Genomic DNA, 16,704 nt, shown 5'->3' with positions numbered 1-16,704 from the left:
CTGGCTCCCGGCCGTGCCCGCCTGGCCCCGCCGCTTCCCGGCAGCGCCGGCCTCGCACAGCAGCACATGGCGGCCCTGCGCACCCTCCTGCTCCTCGGGCTGCTCCTCACGGCGAGGGGGCAGAGGGCGGCGCGGAGACGGCGGCCGCCCCCTCCCCAGAGTGCGCTCGAAACAGTGGCGGCTCAGGAGGGGCTCAGCCTCCACCAGGTGAGGGCTCGGGCTGAGGGCTCTGTGGGCATCGGCCGGCCCCGCACTCGGGTGCGCTGCAGAGAGCCGCGGTGCCTCCCGTGCCGCGTGTCCCCCCCAGACCCGGCTTTGCAGCCCACCCTCCTGTATCCCCGGTCGGCATGCCCGTCCAGCGCTGACCCCCTGCGCCCTTCCTCCCCAGGCCCACCACTGCAGCCCGTCCCGTGTCCCCCTCCAGCTCTGACCCCCGCTGCCCTCGCCAGGCTCAGCCTCCCAGCCCTCGGTGCCCCCCGCACACAGCCAGGGCTGCCTGAGCCCGGCTCAGCCCCAGCGCTGCCTGCAGAGCTGCCCGCGGAGCAGGGCTGGGGCCGGAGCCTCACCGGAGCCCCTTCCTCACCCCCCTGCAGCTGCCGGAGCGCCGGTGCCGCCGCTCTCCCTGTGGGGCTGGGGCTGAGCTCGGGGCTCTGCTGGCGGGGCGAGCTGGGGCTGCGGCATTCTGTGATGCCCAACAGACACCCAGTGTGGCACTGGGGTGCCCGCAGTGCTGTGGGCAGTGTGAGCCATGGGCAGGTGCCTTGGACAGCCCCTCCATACCCTCAGCCTGTCCCCATGCCAGGCTCATTCTGCCCTGCCACCCCACCGACCAGCCCCTGAAGGGCCACTGTGCCCTGTGTGCAAGGCTGGGACAGGAACCGCTCCCAAGGAGCAGCTGTGGGCAGAGCTGACGAGTGACAGGGAGGGTGCTCAAGGTGATTGAGTGGTGGCACCCCAGGCTTGTGGCCCTGCAGATGGTGCCACCCCTGTGCCATGCAGCTCTCAGGGAAGTGGTTCCTGGTCGGCATGGCCTCCCACTGCAGCTACCTGGCAGAGCACAGCCACCAGCTGGAGGCCACGACAGTGACAATGACCGTCCTGGATGGGCAGAGCCTGGCCGTCAGCACCTTCAGGAAGCTGTGAGTGATGCCAGGCACGGGGGCCGTGGGCAGAGACAGGGGTGCTGCAGGCAGGGTGGAACAGGACCAGTGCCTTGGGATGGGGACTCTGAGAGCAGTGCCAGTGCCCTGGCCATAGGCTCCAAAGAGGACAGAGCTGCCCCAGAAGCAAATATGGGTGGGATACCCTCCAAGGAGTTTTGTAGTCAAAACCCTGGCCACGATGGGTGCCCTGGTCATGATGGGCACTCTGCCACCCGCATGTCCACTAGCCCAAGCCGAGCTGGGGGTGCCCAGGCTGGTCAGTGTGAGGACAGCCAGGCTGGCAAAACTGAGACATGTGGTGGCTCTAAGGCTGCCCAGCCCAGGACTGGCTCTTAGGACTATCCTAGGAGCAGCCTGTCTGAGGATGGGGACCTTCAGCACATCTGTGAGCACTTTCCCCAGCCTGATGGCCCCTAAGGTCCTGACCAGGCTCAGCGTTGCAGGGAGGTGGCAGGGACTCCTTGAGCTCAGCATCTCTCACAAAGTCTCCCCAGTGTTCTGGGACATCTTTCCCTGGGGAGAAAACCAAGTCCCAAGGAAACAGCATGTGTGCCTTGGCAGGCAGGGTTGCAGGGATCCTAGAAGATCCTCCACAGCCTGTACTGACATCTCCTCCTCCTCTGCCCCTGCAGGGACAGGATGTGCTGGGAAATCAGGCAGCACTACCTTCCCGCCCAGGCCCCCGGACGCTTCCTGCTGAAGGGTGAGGGAGACTGCTTTGGGGCCCCCCAGTCCCCCCAGGAGGCTGCTGGAGCCCCCAGTCCTGCTCTCAGCAGGGTTTTGGTACCAATGTCCCTCTTCCCAGTGCATTCCTAGTATTTTGTGTCTTGGGTCACTAAGTGCCAGATGCCATCACAGGTGACACCATGGGCTGGTGCCTGTGGGGTTGTCCCACTCTGGCTCTGATTTTCACCCCTTGCACACTCGGCTTGTGGTGAAATGAAGCCCCTGGATGATGCTGGGGCTAACCAGGACTGACTGGGACTAACTGGGCTATCCTCTCGTCTTTCCAGGCCATAGGAAAAGCAGCAAAGTGGATGTGGTGGTGGGTGAGGCTGACCCCAGCAGCTTCATCATTCTCTATTACCAGAAGGGCCGCAGCATCTCTGTTAAGCTCTATGGTAGGCTGGGGCTCGGGGTCTCATGGCAGGTGAAGGACAGGGGTGGGAAACCTGTGCTGGACTCTGGAGAGGCCAACTGAGGCCTTGGAGGGCCCAACATGGAATGGGGGTCACTCCTAGCTGGAGAATTGTTCCCCCTGTGGAATGCTGTGGGGGAGCGGCTGAGGGGGAAACTGGGAACCCACTTCTCTGAGCTGAAAGCCCCTGAGCCCCGTGTAGGGCCGTGGGTGGCTTTGGGCCAGGGCCAGCTGGGGCCTGCAGCCAGTGCTGGTGTCCCCCCGCTCGCAGGACGGAGCAGCCGTGTCAGTGACGCCGTCGCGGACAAGTTCGAGCAGCGCGCCAGGGCCGTGGGGCTGAGCCAGGATGTCACCTACTACTTCCCCACCTATGGTGGGTGGCACACGCTCCTCAGGGACCCCCGTGTGGGCTCTGTCCCCGTGCTCTGGCCACCCCAGGGACAAAGATGCAAGGATGGGGCTGTGCCCTGCAGTGTCCTGGGGGTGCAGGGGCTGGGGGGTGCCAGGTCCCAGACAAGGTGATCCCCCTGGGCTCTGTCTCTTTCAGGATTTTGTGACTCTGCAGATGAGTTTCACGTCCTTGATGGTGAGTTGGGGGTGCTGGGTGATGCGCTGGGTGCCCCCATGTGCCAGGCTTGGTCCCTCACTGGGCACCAGCTGGGTGTCCCTGTCCTGACAGTGGGCTGGGCACACTGGGCCAGATCCACGCTGCACCGTGGCTGTGTGGTCCTGCCCCAGGAATGTGGGAGGACTGGGCTGGCACGGGAAGGGCCATGCCAGACCATTCCCCGGGACACAGCCTGTGCCCTTGTGTGGCAAACCATCACTCACAATGGGCATCAGGTGGCAAAGCAAACCCCACTCACTCCCCACATGGGTCAGACTGGGCTTGATGGATCTATATTGGTGTTTCCTGGGGTGAGGTCTGATCTAGGATGAGATGTCCTGGCACAGGGGCACCCTGGGGTGAAGCCTGGGGTCCTTGGGGACAGCTCCATTACTTGTCATTGGTGCTTGGCGAGGCAGAGGTAGGTCTCCAGCCCTGGTGCTGGGCTTGGACACCCCCCCCCAGCCCCTCAGCACTTCTCTTCCTTCCAGAAACGAAGCTGTAGGTGCAGATGGACTTGCCAGGGGGTCCCAGAGCTCAGCCCCCACCTCAGCCAGCTGCCCATGGCCACACAGACCTGAGCTCGTCAGCCCTTCCAGCTGTGCTGGCAGCTGTGTCTGTCCTTGTCCTGTGCCCCCCCAGCTTGTGTCCCCCCTCTGCTCTGTGCCTCACTCTCCTGCAGGAGCCAGCAACACCCCAATAAATGCCTCAGAGAAGAGCCTGTGTACAGGCCAGTCACCTCTTGGTCTGCCCCAGCCAGGCCAGCACTGCCTGCACCATGGCCTGCCAGTGCCTTGGGCATGTGCTCCTGCCTGGGGGGTGCCAGGGGGTGTTGGGGGGACTCTGCAGACCCCTGCCATGCAGACCCCTGCTATCTTCTCTGCGAGCCTTCCTCAGCCACGGACAGCAGGGCAGAATTGGGGTGATTCCTGGTCCAGCTGGCAGAGGCAAGCACTGAGGGGAACCACAGGGAGCATGGACTTGAGGGCTCTGAGGGAGACCACAGCATCTGCCTTTTCCCCCAACAAACTGGGAGATCACTCGGGGACCCGGTGGAGGAAATCTTATTCCCACAATCCTGCTTCCCATCTCCAGGGCTGGGAAACATGCCGTTCCCCTGCCCCAGCCCTGCAGTGTTCATTCCCCGAGGGGCTGCTGGATTCCTGCCTGCACGGCAGCGCCTTTCAGAGAGAGGCAGGGGCTGGGGAGCTGCAGGGTTAATGCTGCAGCCCCTCATCCGAGCCCTTGTCCCCGTGTGGAGCCCGGCCAAGGCCGCGGGCAGGTGCGGAGCCTCGCGGGGGGAGCAGCCCTCTGTCCCCACACCAGGATTTTGCAATCCTAGCGGGAACTGGTAACACATGTTGTTTATCAGGGAATTATGTAAGGGAAGCCACGTGATGTGCCCGGAGCCGGTCCCCGTTCCCCCCCAGGTGCGGGGCAGCCGAGCCCGGCCCGGCCCGGCCGGCCCCGGGCCTGACAGAGCGGGGCTGTGAGCATGCAGCTCGTTCTGCCTGCGCTGCGAAGGGGCTGCACCGGGCGGGGGGATCAGGGGAGAGCCCCGGGGAGCTGGGCTGGTCCCCAAGGATTCCCCACACCCTTCACACCGGCCCAGCCCATCCGTCGTTGGGGCTAAACCATTTCTGGGTGCAAACACCCAGGTAATGCCCAAAGGTCTGTGTCCGGCCCCCGCGGGTATCCACAGCCCAGACACCCCGTCCTGCCCCCAGCCCTGCTCTTTGTGCCCCTTGCCACCGTTGGTGTTCCCCTGTGCCCCCAAGTGCTCCAGCTTTGCCACCCAGGTCCTTGGGCTGGCTCCCAGCTTTGCCACACCCAGGACGGCCGAGCACCACCCGGATATCCGTCCTTGCCCCCTCCTTGCCCCTGGGCAGGGAGCTGGGGGTACCTGGCAGCAGAGGGGGCTTTGTGTTCCTGCCGCAGTGACAGTGCCAGTGCCAGCCCGGGTGTTCCCTGCCCCTGTGCCCGATGGAGACAGTCTCCCCCAGCACCCTGAGGGTGAGCTCCGGGGCAGACTGAGCCCCAGCCCAGCATACGAGGCCTCAGCCAGGCTCTCGTGATGTCCAGCCCTGCGTGCTCAGCTTTTGTTTTGTTTTCCTAAGCCCACGGGCGGGGCAGGCGCGGGGTGCGCAGGGCAGGGCGGCCTCGCAGCGGGGCGCGGGGAAGGGAATGTGCAGGGGGGGCTGCCAGGGGAAAACCAGCTGCTCTGCAAACATGCTCCTTACGTAAAGCGCCTTGGCAGGGCTGCGCCGCGGGACTGGGGCTCTGCCCGGCATGGCCAGCCCTGCCCACACCCTGCCAGACCCATGGGCGTTGCTGCTGGCACCCAGCGTACATCTGCTGCTCTCACCCTGCAGGGGCATCCCCAGATTGAGGGGGGCACCTTAGTACCCACTGGTGACCCCAAACCAAGGGGCAAGGGCATCTCCATCCCCTCTTGTGTAAGGGTGCAGGGTGGTGGAGCGAGTGGGGTGTCAGGTTCTGGGGTGCATCTGGCTGCATGCTGGTGCCCAGGGAGTGAACCTGGGGCTCCCCGGATCACCAGTGGGACGCACCCCAAGCTAAGGCCAGCAGAGATACTTCCTTGGGTGATGCAGGTACTTGAGTCAAGGCAAAGCAAGGTGTCCCGTAAGAGCACATGCAGGTGTCGAGTCTCATGGGTTGGGTTGGGACCTGGCAGGCACTGGACATTTCCTCCATCTCACCGAAGCCCCACTCTGGGTCCGAGTGAGGCCTCCCTGTGTGGATGGGGCCGCGCTGGCCCCTCTCCGTGGCTGCTCCCCGCGCTGGCCTGGCAGCACTGGGGGCAGGGCAGCCCCCGTGCTGGCCGCTGGCTGTTTTCACTGCAGAGCAGTTTGGCACCCTGGAGCAAATATGTCATATCAACAGGAGGGAAGCATTCACAGGATCCCCTGCTTGCCCTTTGGCTTCAGCGCTCTTTGCTGCTCCAGCTTGCATAACGGCACGGGGGGAGGCAGGGCTGGCCCCCGGGGGCCCCGCAACGCCTGGCCATAAATAGGGGCTCGCCAGACTCTGCAGCACTGCAGCGCTCTGCCTCCGGCTCCCAGCTCGGCTCGGCTCGGCTCTGCCATGCAGACCATGCTGCTCAGCATCCTGGGGCTGGCCCTGCTCGGGACACTGCACGCCCAGGACAGCATTCCTGTCCAGGCTGACTTCCAGCAGGACAAGGTGACCCAGGCCAACCAGCATCACCTCTGAGGAGGTTTGGGCTGTTTTGGGGGACCCTTGCCTTGAAAATGTGGGGAGGGGGTGGTGCAGGTGGATGGGGGCCAGGCTCGCACTGGTGCACTTGCAGCCTCCCATCCTGGGGACCTCCCAGCGCCTGGGTTTGGTGGCTCTGGAAGGGATCCAGCATCGAGGCTGTGGGGCAGGACCCTGGGTTGGGCATGGGGCCGAGCTGCTGCTGTGCTGCGGGGTGGGGGTGGATGCACAGGGAGAGAGAGAAATGCAATCTCAGTCTGACAGCACAGAGATGGGCCACGGGAATCCCTCCCTCCCCAGTAAAAACCCCAGCCCAGGGCCACAAAAAAACAAGGGCTGCTGTGCTGGGATATCCCCTACATCCCTTCTCCCCTGGAAAGGTCCTGGGGGACATAGTCACTCCAGGCAGGTGATGAGGATGGCAGGAGGCACTTCCTGCAAGGACAGGGGTTTGGGATGTGCTGCAAGGGTGATCCCAGCACAGCTGCTCTCCAAGGTGGGCAGTTTCCCTCAGGGGCATCACACTGGTGGCTCCATACACCAGAATGGAATGAGCCATGCTGGACCCAGCGTCCTGACCCATCCTCACAGCCCCAGATGGATGGAAATGGTATCTCAGAGCCAGGCAGTCCTGTCACATTCCCTGGGCTTGGGGTGAAGAGGAAGGAAACATCCAAGGGCAGTAAAGGACATGTCACGAAACAGGGATTTCCTTGTTCGTGAGTTTTGTGGTTGCCAAGAGCTGTAGCAGCTCCCTGTGAAATGACGACCTTGGGATGCTGTCCTGCTGTAGGGAATGGGCTGCCAGAAGAGAGGGACATGGCCCAGGCTGGGGCTGGTGGGGGCTGGGGGGTGAGACAGGGTCTGTGCCCAGCTGGGGCTGAGTGGAGGCTGTGTGCAGCTCACAGGGAGATGGTACAGCATCGGCCTGGCCTCCAACTCTAACTGGTTCAAAGAGAAGAGGAACCTGATGAAGATGTGCACAACCATCATCTCCACCACAGCAGAGGGGAACCTGGAAGTTACCTCCACCTACCCAAAGTATGGGGCATGGGGAGCGGGTGAGTGGGGAGGGGCTGCTGGGGGTGGCCCCTGGTGCATCCCCTGCTGCTCTGCTTCCCAGGGGTGACCAGTGCGTGACGAGGAACAGTCTTTACACCAAGACAGAGCAGCCGGGCCGCTTCAGCTACACCAGCCCACGTGAGTGCTCAGCTTCCGTGGGGCAGCCCCGGACACGCTCCCAGCCCTGCTGTCCCTGCTTCTGCCTTGTGGCTGATTTGGAGCTCAGGGCTGAGCTGTGCCCCATGTTCCCCACAGGCTGGGGCAGCAAGCACAACATCCATGTGGTGGAGACCAACTACGATGAGTACGCCTTGGTGGCCACCCAGATCTCCAAGAGCACTGGTCCCTCCACCATGGTGCTGCTCTACAGTACGTCTGCCCCAGGACCCCCATGCTGTCCGTGCCCCCGGATGTCTGTCTTTCCCATGAGAGAAGGGCAGGGTTAGGGTCATTTCCCAAGCTGGGGTGACCTTAGGGGGATGATGGCTGGGTCAGGGCCCCCTTGCAGGGCTGCCTGTGCCCCTGTGCTGGGGGGTATGGGGGGACTTGCCTCTCACCCTGCTCTTGGCTGCAGGCCGGACAAAGGAGCTGAGTCCCGAACGCCTGGAGATGTTCACCCAGTTCTCCAGGGGGCAGGGCCTGACCGACGATGAGATCCTCATCCTGCCCCAGACGGGTGAGCCTGGGAGCGCAGGGATGGTGGCGGGGAGCAGGGGGTGAGAGAGATACCACAGGGGGAGAGAAGGAGGAGACCCTGCTGGCTTGTCCCTGCCTCTCCATGGGGCCAGCCATGGGGTGCCCCCATTCAGGATCCCTCAGGGGGGCTGAGTTCCCACAGCCCCCAGAGGAGCTGAGCTGATCTCCCTGTTTCTTCCTCCTGCAGACAAATGCATGGCAGATGCTGCTTAGGTGAGTCCTGCCTTCACTGGGGCTCAGACCAGCCCTGTGGGATGATGTGGGGATGCTTAAAGCCACATCACCCCACAGAGCCCCCAGCCCCTCCACAACCCTTCCCTGGGTTGCTGCTCTCCTCACATCGACTGGGGATCCCCCACCCAGCCCTGTGGGGTGTCTACCCCCTCTGTGTGATGCTGGCCAGGCCCATGTCACCCCTGTGTGTTACCTGGTGTCCCTCATCTTTTCCAGGCAGAGCCACCAGCTGCTGCCAGCCCGAGCCCCAACAGCAACGCAAGCTGGTGACCACCCTGCCCCATGTGACCCCCAGTGGCCCCCCAGAACCACAGCAGCCTTCGCTCCCTGTCTTCACAATCCACACCTGTATCCCTGTCTCCATTAAAGCCCATAAACAAACAGCCCTTGCCTGCTGGATTGTTGTGGGGCAGGCCCAAACAAGGCAATGGGCAGGGGAGAGCATGGCCAACAGGGTTGGGACTGGGCTTAGTGGTCAGGGCAGACCCCAGCTCCTGGCCTTGGAGCTGCTGGGGTGAGACCCCAGGTGCACTCACAGCCCTGCCCCATGGTGCTGCCTGGCCACTGAACCTGGCCTGTCCCACAAAAAAGGGTCCCTGAGTCTAGGACCCCTGGGCATCTGCTCCCCCTCTGCTCCTTGGGCACCCTGGGCTCCCTGACCTCCCTGCCTTGGTTTTCCTGCTGGAGAGCAGGCTGGCAGCATGGGAATGGGGCAATGGGCAATCAGGGGGTCTCCAGAAGTCTGGGGAAGGATGGACATGAAGAAGAAGGATGTCTGTGAGCTCTGGGTGTGGCTTGATCCTGAGCATCTCCTGGGCTCCATCCCATGAACCCGGACCCTCTCCAGCAGCGGGGTCTGAGCCTGCTGCTACCAGCCTAAGAACCCTTCTGAGGGCGCTGGGCTGTGGCTCAGCCTGGCGTAGAACACCAACATAACCATTCTCTGGCACTGAGGACCCTGAGGCAGGATCCGTGCCACCACTGACGGACCCTGGAGCCAATGGGAACAGCCAGGAGGGGGCCCCTGGCGTGCATGTCACATTCCTCCCGTACAGAGCAGAAACGGGGCAGCGCTGGGTCCTGGCGTGCTCCGGGCTGGGTCTCACACAAGGCTGCATTCATCTGGAACTGGGGGGGACAGGGCCAGCACTGTCACCTAAGCCAGGCACAGGTTACCCCGGCTCTTGTGTAACCTGTTGCATAAAGCTGGCGTGGGCAGGAGTGCTGCCAGCAGTGGGGGCTATAAAGTGGGTGCAGCCTCTCCTGCCCACATCCACTCCAGGGTGAGGATGGCAGCAGCACTGTCCAGCCTGGCTCTAGCCCTGCTCTGCCTGCTGCAGGCGGGAGCCCAGGTGCCCGTGCAGCCGGACCTGGACACCGAGAAGGTAAGCACAGCACGGTGCTGCCCAGAACATCCTGCCTGCACTGGAGGGGCTGGCTGGGGCAGGGGGTCTGTGCTGCACCCCCGGGCACCTGCCAGCCCCATCCCTGAGCCAGCTCCAGGGCAGCTCCCAGGAGAGCCTGTGCAAAACCAGGTCAGTCCTGGAACTGTGTCCAGCACCAACAACAGCCCTACCGCACGGACACCAGCACGTGGGGCCATGATGTCTGCAAGCGTGTGGCGCTTTCCCAGGGAACACGGGCCAGGTGCTGCACCTGTACTCTCAGCATGGGGCAGGACAGGGTGTTCTGCGTGCAGGAAGGTGGCAGTTCCCCACGTTTGCCTGGCTGCTCCCCACAGAGGGTGGCAGGTCTGCCACCACCAGCTGGCAGGTTTCTATAGTGGGCTGTCATGTTGCCTGTGGTGGAGGGCAGATCCCCACAGATGGTGACTGGTCCCTGAAGAGGGTGACAGGTCCCCACAGAGAGTGGCAGGTCCGCTGTAGCCCCTGGCAAATTTCTGCAGTGGGCTTCCAAGTCCCCCTAATGGAGGAGTGCAGGTCCCCCTGGCAGGTCTCCACAACTTTTCCAAATTCCACCGGTGATGTCCCGCTGCAGTTTGCAGGGGAGTGGCATGTCACAGCCATTGCTTCCAACTGCTCCGTCTTCCTGAAGATGAAGGATGGGATGAAGTCATCCACAGCCATCGCCAGCTTCACACCAGAAGGGGACCTGGCCATGAAGTTGGTCTTACCCCTGTAAGTGTCCATCCTGCTCACTGTGTTCCCCTGTGGGCAGGAACTCCCCCACTGCTCTGGGTTGCCCAGTTCTGCCTCAGTGCATCCCCCTGGGCAGGCTGGGCCCATCTCACCCTGCTGCCTTCCCATGGGTCTGGTCACATTTATCTTTTTCATGTTCCTTTTCCAGGATGGACAAATGCCAAGAGTTTGAGCTGCTCTTCCAGCAGAGTGGGCAGGCGGGGCGCTACATGGGTACGTGTGGAGAGGGGCTTTGGAGCCATGGGTACCCCGAAACAGAGGGCATCCCCAGCCCCCGTGCCTCGGCAGTAGTGGGAGGTGGGCTTGGCCCCTCTGCCTTCATGGCGTAGCAAGAGGTTGTGGGTGGGTGGGCACCTGGCTCCTCCACATTGAGCAGGGGGTCCTTCCTCATATGGCCTTCAGGCAAATTTGAGGTTTGAGCACTGAGCTGTGGGCCTCAGCAGGGCCCAGGAGGGCTCAGACTGTACCATGTTACCCAGACTGTCACCTCTGGGGTCCTTAGGAGCACAAGAGAAGAGGAATCTGTGTGTGATGGAGACAGACTACAGCCACTACGCTGTCCTGCACGAGGTCCAGCACAGCGAGGCAGAGTCCAGCACGGCGCTGCAGCTCCTCAGTATGTTGGGAGTGGGGACCTGGCTCCTGGAAAGGGATGAGGGCACCAGCAGCAGGCAGGGACTGGGCTCCCCACCACTACCCAGGGCCACCACCAGCAGCACCCCATGTCCATCACCTAGGGAATTAATTTTGGGGTGAATGAAACCTTGCACTAAAGTAATCCCCAGCTGGTTGCGGGTTGAACCAGAGCCCCCTGCCGTGTGCAAGCCCAGCTGCAGCATCCCAAGCCTGCCAGCCACCCCAAACCACCCCAAACAAATGGGTCACTGATCCCAAGCGGCTTGTGACCCTTTGCTGCCAGCCCAGGGCAGCTGTGAGTCCACCCTGCGTGTTCATGGCTTCACCTTGGCCCTTCCCTGGGGTTCAGCTGCTGCCCCGCAGTACCGGGGCCCCAGTGTGGGGCTGGCTGTGGGATTCCTTGCTGGGATTCCTTGCTGGGATTCACCAGCCCCCACTCTGGGTTTGTGGCTGCAGCAAGGGAGCAGGACGTGAGCCCCCAGCTCCTGCAGAAGTTCATGGAGCTCATCCCCACCATGGGCCTGACTCAGGACATGCTGGCCATCCTGCCCAAGTCAGGTGAGTGGCCCAAGGGCACAGGGTGGCAGCTGCGGCCCCTCTGTGTGCGGACTGTGCAGGGGCTCGGGGTGCTGCCAGCTGCACACTCACCCCTCTCTTTGCTTCCCAACAGATCAATGCACCAGGGACATGAGGTGAGTGTGGCCAGGGAAAGCTGTGACTCCCTTTCAGCACGGCCTGGGCTGAGCAGGGACTTGCAGGCCCTGGGGGATCCCCCACTTGCCGCGGGGCTCTGTCACCTTGGCTTTGCCCTGCTCTGACCATTCATCTGCCTGTCCTCCCTCTGCAGCTGAAGGGCCACGTGTCCTCCAGACCTGGCGGACTATGGGCTCTGCGCCCCACTCCGTGGTGCTCCTTCCCATCCTTCAGGCTCTGGCAGACCCCCTGCTCCATACCAGGATCACCATCAACCTCCTAAATAAATAGATGCAGCAGCTGCCCCAGAGCTTGGTGCTTTGTTGGCGGGAGCAAGGTGGTGCCAGGGTCCCCAGGCACCCTGAGCCCAACAGTTCTGGAGCTGACCCTTCCTGTCAGGCCCCCACAGGTTTTAAGGGGCTCCCTGGATGTGATGTTTGCTGTGCCCAGCATGGGGAGGATGGGGAGCAGAGGATGGGGAAAGTGCAGGGGAGCAGCTGCCAGGGGAGGGAAGAATGGAGCCAGGGTGGACAGGGGCTGGCACAGCCTAGCTGGGAGGTCAGTAGCTCTGGGCAGATAGGGTGAAGCAGTCAGGCTGCCCAGTGCTGCCTGCAGGGACACCCCCAGAAACCCCATTCCCTGCTCAGTCCTCTCCCAGGCCACCCAGCTGGGAACGGGGTGGCACCAGGGCTGCCTGTGGCCGGACTGGGACCCACATGCCTGCCACCCGCCTTGGTCCCCCATCTCACCAAAGCAAGGCCATGCTGCCATGAGCCCCAAGGGCAGGTTTTATCTGCCTCCACCTCCTGCACAGTGAAGGCAGTCTCTGGTCCCCCCTCTGCCTCCCTGCCTTGCAGTCCCTCGGTGCCCAGGCAGACGTTGGGCTGTGACCCCAGAAGCCTGGCAGAGCCAGGCCACAGGGGACATCACACTCCGGGCAGGAGGGACACACTTCCACAGCGACACGAGCCCCTTGCTCTGCCCGCGCTGCTCGGGCACAGCCCGCTCGGCAGACCCTGCGGGCCCCAGCGCAGGCACCGCGGGTCAGGCTGAGCCTGGACGGGCTGGGTTTGGGCAGGATCCCGGCAGCTGCCCTGGGGCACGTTCCAGAAGGAGAACGGGTCACCGAGGGCCTTGGGGAGCTGGGCAACGGGGCTGCCCCGGGGCCGGTGCCGGGAAGAATCTCCCGCTCCTCCTGGCAGCCCGTTGGCAAACAACAGTTCGCTTTGTTCTTTCACAAGCAACTAAAAAGACGGGGGAAATCCCAAATTTCAGCAGTGGCGCAACGGTTCCTGTAACTCCGTTTTGGGGCTGGCAGGCACAAGCCCCTCTCTGCCGCAGGGCGTTGTTGACCCTTGGCTGCCCTGCGGATCGGACCCACCCCTTGCCCAAGCCAAGCCGAGAGCGTTCCCTGGGGCCCGGCACGGCTCGGCACGGCTCGGCACGGCTCCAGCGGGGGCGGCAGCGCGGAGCTATAAATGCGACAGCGGCGGCACCGCTCCCCATCCCACGGCTGAGAGCACAGGAGCTGAGGCGAGATGAGGACCCTGGGGCTGAGCCTGGGCATGGTCCTGCTGTGCTTGTGGCGGGTGCAGGCTGGGGACCCGCGAACGGCGGAGCCGGACGTGAGCAAGGTGACCCTCAGCATCTGGGGAAGGGAAGGGAAGGGAAGGGAAGGGAAGGGAAGGGAAGGGAAGGGAAGGGAAGGGAAGGGAAGGGAAGGGAAGGGAAGGGAAGGGAAGGGAAGGGAAGGGAAGGGAAGGGAAGGGAAGGGAAGGGAAGGGAAGGGAAGGGAAGGGAAGGGAAGGGGAAGAGCTTGTTCTCCACTTACCAGCAGAGCAGGGAGGACTGTAAAGGTGTTTTGGTACTGGGGACCGCTGGGGTCACTACAGCCACCATTTGCTTTGCTGACACACAAGGTGAGGACAGCCACCCAGCTCCTGCATAGGTGTCCCTAAGGGAATTTTGTTGCCTGGATGGGATGTAGATGTTCCGTGGACTGAGATTGTCCTGGCTTGGTCCCTGAGGAGGAGACTTTCTAGACTGCTCCTCTGGACTCACAGCCTGCTCTCACTGCCAGATTGCAGGGACATGGTACATCACTGCTATGGCCTCTGACTCGGAGAGCTACCTCCAAAAAAAGGACCAGCTGAAGATGGCAATGGCCAGCATTGAGGTCCGGGGGGATGGTGACCTGAAGGTCTCCTTTGCAATTCCCACGTAAGCCCCACATGCTTTTCTCCACAGGCTTCACTACCAAACCCCTCCCTGGACCTTCACTGGCGGGTCTCCACCTCAGTGCACTCACCAAAGATCTGGGCAGGGGTTCTGACAGGAACACCAGGGGCTCGGGACAGCTGTGGGCAACCCATCTTTAGGGCAGGCTCAGGACAGCACTGGCCAGGACCAGTGCCACCACAGAGGGTGGGACGGGACCCTACAATTACAACTTTCCCAGCAGACCCAGCCTCATCCCAGAAGCTCAGAGCATGAGTGAGGGCATCGATAATGCCCAGGTGCCAGCACTGTCCCCTGCCACCCCAGGTACCCATTGTTCTAAGGGTGTCTGTCCCCTCCTGCCCTGGCCACACCATCACATCTCTGAACAGCAAGGCTCACATCTGGGATAGCAGCCCTTGAACAGGGGAGGGGAGAAGGGAGAGGGAGTCCCTTCCCCTCAGCTGGAGCATCCTTCACTGTTCTGCAGCCCTGGGAGATGTATGAAGTTTGAATCGATCTACAAGCCAACAGGCAGCCCGGGTGAATACTACAGCTCTGGTGAGTGGGGGTGCCTGGCTCCTGGGGCAGGACAGGGGCATGTCCCACCATCCCTGTCTGAAGCAGCTGGCTGCTCCTGGGGACATGGCCCTCAGGCCTGCCTGCCCCTCCGGCATCCTGGCTGAGACATCCCTCTGTGCTCAGGTGCCAGCTGCACCCCAGGGCTGTGGCCCAGCAGCGTGGCAGACCCCCAGTCCCTCCCTCTGCGATAAACACATTGAGACCAAGTTTAAACCCTAGGGAAAAGCAGGTTCCTTCTGCAAAGGGGCTGTGAGTGGATGTTCCCAGGGGATGGAGCAAGGGTGGTTTTGCATCATTCCCAGCCCAAGGAGCAGTCTGACACTGGCCAATAGCCTGCACTGACCATCCACAGCCCTTTCTGCCCTCGCTTCCCCATTCCCCTGCTCTGCTGTGGTCTGTGGGCTCCCCAGGCTTCCTGAGGAGCCTTAGCAAGAGGGGAAACCAGGATGAGGGGATATCAAGGAAATTCAGGCTTGGTGGGCTTCGTGCTCTTTACAGCCCCTTTGCAGAGTGGGGGTTTCCAGGAGGAGGTAATTAATTTTTCTCCACATCCCTTTGCAGACAGAGGCAATAAGACGGTGCGGCTGGTGGATACCGACGGCAGCTCCTACATGGTTCTCTTTGCCACCAGAGAGAAAGAGGGGAAGAACTTGCACATGCTGAGACTTTACAGTGCGTAGCCAGCAGGGCTGAGCTGCTCCAAGGGTCCTGCAAGGCCGGGAGCCAGGGGATGTTCTCTCTCCACTCCTGCCCGGGTGGGGTGCAGGAGTGGGGCAGGGACTGCGTGTGCTCCCTGTGTGGCCGGGAAGGGAAGGAGCAGGGCTTTGGCATGGCAGGGGGCTGGGGCTGCCAGTCCGTGGCATTGGGTTTCTGGGTGGAGAAGGGTGGAGGGTGGGGGTCCTGCTGCACAGGCAGAACAGAATCAGTGGGGACAGGAACCACGAGAGGAGTCCCTGCACTGGTGTCAGGACCAGGGCTCATCTTGTGTCCTGGGTGGGGTGTCCCATGTGCCTGGCCACCACTGCTCTCCAGGGCCTCCACCAGTGCCTCCAGCCTTCTCCCAGGGACTGCCATCCATGCCACCCTCAGGTGGACACACTCACCAGCTTCCCAGGAGATGCAGGGTCAGGCACAGCCTGGAGCTAACTCATGTCTTTGTCTTTAGGCAAAACCCAGTGGGTGAGACCCAAAATCAAGTTGCTGTTCAAGAGACTTGCCAAGCTGAATGGCTTCACCGACGAGACAATCTGGATTTTGCCCAGGCAGGGTGAGCACTGCCCATGCAGGGACATGCAGGCAGGGACCAGCTCAGCCCATCAGTGCCACCACTTCATGGCCTGAGCTGGCAGGAGGGAGTGCTGGCAGCCAGCAGTGCTCTGGCTGGGCACAATGAGCAAGAAGAAACCCACAAGTGTCTTCTGAGCAGTCTATTTTGGGTGCTAAATGGGATTACTCAGACCACAGCACCAGACTTAGGCTTTCTCTTTGTTTCCACAGAGGAATGCAGACTTGGTGAACCGTAGGTGAGTTGCCACAGTGCAAATTGGTGTTTGTAATGTTCTCTCCTGGAAATTTACCTTCTTGGTGCCCCCAAGGCAAGGGCCACCAAGAACTCTTTGAATTCCTCTGGTTTGAGCTGGTGCTGGAGCTTGCACACAGGTAGGACCATTCCTTTGGATATTTCTCTGCAGCAGGGGCCCCCAGGTAGCAGTGCCCAGGCACTCCCAAGGAGCAGTGTCCAGAGACCCCCAGTGGGATGTGCCAGGCACTGAACATGGGCACGTGAGCAGAAACCACCAGAGAAATGTCTGTCCAGCCCTTTGGGCAGTGAGGGCCAGGACAGCAGCTCCTGCCCAAGGGACCTTGGGCTTGTGGACTGGCAAACCTGGCCAGAGTGGGTTGGTGTCTCACCATGCAAACCATATTTGCTGTTGCCCCCCTAGCCTGTGTTTTTCTCACCATACAGCTGTAGGAGTTACTAGAAATCCATTGCTGGAGGTGCCTCACCCTACAAATCTGGGGAGAACTGGAGAAGAATGCACTGATCCTAATGGAGAGTCCCACAGGTCTCCTTGCCTCACCCAACCACCACCTCTCCCACCTGTTTTCCAGAGAGTGCAGACTGGCTTGTGGATGCTCCTGCCAAGACCTATGCTCTGAAGCTCCAGGCTCCTGCTCCACCATCCTTCTTCTAAGCTCTGTTGTCAGGACTCTGACACAGTCCCTGCTCCTCCAGCACACAGTCCCTGCTTTTTGCCAAATAAACAGAAACTCTCGCCA

General features: G+C 62.1%; 4 protein-coding genes across 7 annotated transcripts; all 4 read left to right on the top strand.

The window, feature by feature from the left end:
- The first annotated feature begins 66 nt into the window (after nt 1-66).
- On the top strand, nt 67-3,626 carry C8G (complement C8 gamma chain). Its single transcript, XM_058038375.1, has 7 exons — nt 67-207; nt 1,000-1,139; nt 1,796-1,866; nt 2,177-2,284; nt 2,573-2,674; nt 2,849-2,887; nt 3,400-3,626. The coding sequence occupies exons 1-7, from the start codon at nt 67-69 to the stop codon at nt 3,411-3,413; spliced, it is 615 nt and encodes a 204-aa protein (XP_057894358.1). The 3' UTR covers nt 3,414-3,626.
- A 2,343-nt stretch (nt 3,627-5,969) lies between these two features.
- On the top strand, nt 5,970-8,520 carry PTGDS (prostaglandin D2 synthase). Of its 2 annotated transcripts, XM_058038252.1 has the most exons (7): nt 5,970-6,112; nt 7,047-7,186; nt 7,269-7,345; nt 7,463-7,576; nt 7,782-7,883; nt 8,091-8,116; nt 8,354-8,520. In XM_058038252.1, exons 1-6 carry the CDS (start codon nt 6,014-6,016, stop codon nt 8,114-8,116), a joined length of 558 nt encoding a protein of 185 aa, XP_057894235.1. In that variant the 5' UTR covers nt 5,970-6,013; the 3' UTR covers nt 8,354-8,520. The 2 variants fall into 2 exon arrangements, with proteins under 2 accessions (XP_057894235.1, XP_057894234.1); XM_058038251.1 differs by having other exon boundaries at nt 7,269-7,576.
- Nucleotides 8,521-9,414: 894 nt separating this feature from the next.
- Nucleotides 9,415-11,927, top strand: LOC131091946 (lipocalin-15-like). Of its 2 annotated transcripts, XM_058038345.1 has the most exons (6): nt 9,415-9,522; nt 10,136-10,275; nt 10,445-10,509; nt 10,799-10,912; nt 11,389-11,512; nt 11,780-11,927. In XM_058038345.1, exons 1-6 carry the CDS (start codon nt 9,427-9,429, stop codon nt 11,781-11,783), a joined length of 543 nt encoding a protein of 180 aa, XP_057894328.1. In that variant the 5' UTR covers nt 9,415-9,426; the 3' UTR covers nt 11,784-11,927. The 2 variants fall into 2 exon arrangements, with proteins under 2 accessions (XP_057894328.1, XP_057894327.1); XM_058038344.1 differs by lacking the exons at nt 11,389-11,512; nt 11,780-11,927 and having other exon boundaries at nt 10,799-11,052.
- A 1,042-nt stretch (nt 11,928-12,969) lies between these two features.
- On the top strand, nt 12,970-16,704 carry LCNL1 (lipocalin like 1). 2 transcript variants are annotated; one of them, XM_058038091.1, is made up of 7 exons: nt 12,970-13,259; nt 13,706-13,845; nt 14,333-14,403; nt 14,986-15,096; nt 15,590-15,691; nt 15,922-15,947; nt 16,391-16,528. In XM_058038091.1, exons 1-6 carry the CDS (start codon nt 13,164-13,166, stop codon nt 15,945-15,947), a joined length of 546 nt encoding a protein of 181 aa, XP_057894074.1. In that variant the 5' UTR covers nt 12,970-13,163; the 3' UTR covers nt 16,391-16,528. The 2 variants fall into 2 exon arrangements, with proteins under 2 accessions (XP_057894074.1, XP_057894073.1); XM_058038090.1 differs by lacking the exon at nt 16,391-16,528 and adding an exon at nt 16,537-16,704 and having other exon boundaries at nt 12,972-13,259.

Source organism: Melospiza georgiana, chromosome 20 (genome assembly GCF_028018845.1).
Source record: "Melospiza georgiana isolate bMelGeo1 chromosome 20, bMelGeo1.pri, whole genome shotgun sequence".
Taxonomy (NCBI): domain Eukaryota; kingdom Metazoa; phylum Chordata; class Aves; order Passeriformes; family Passerellidae; genus Melospiza; species Melospiza georgiana.
The sequence above is the reverse complement of the archived record's forward strand: the minus strand, read 5'-3'. Positions and strand labels throughout refer to the sequence as shown.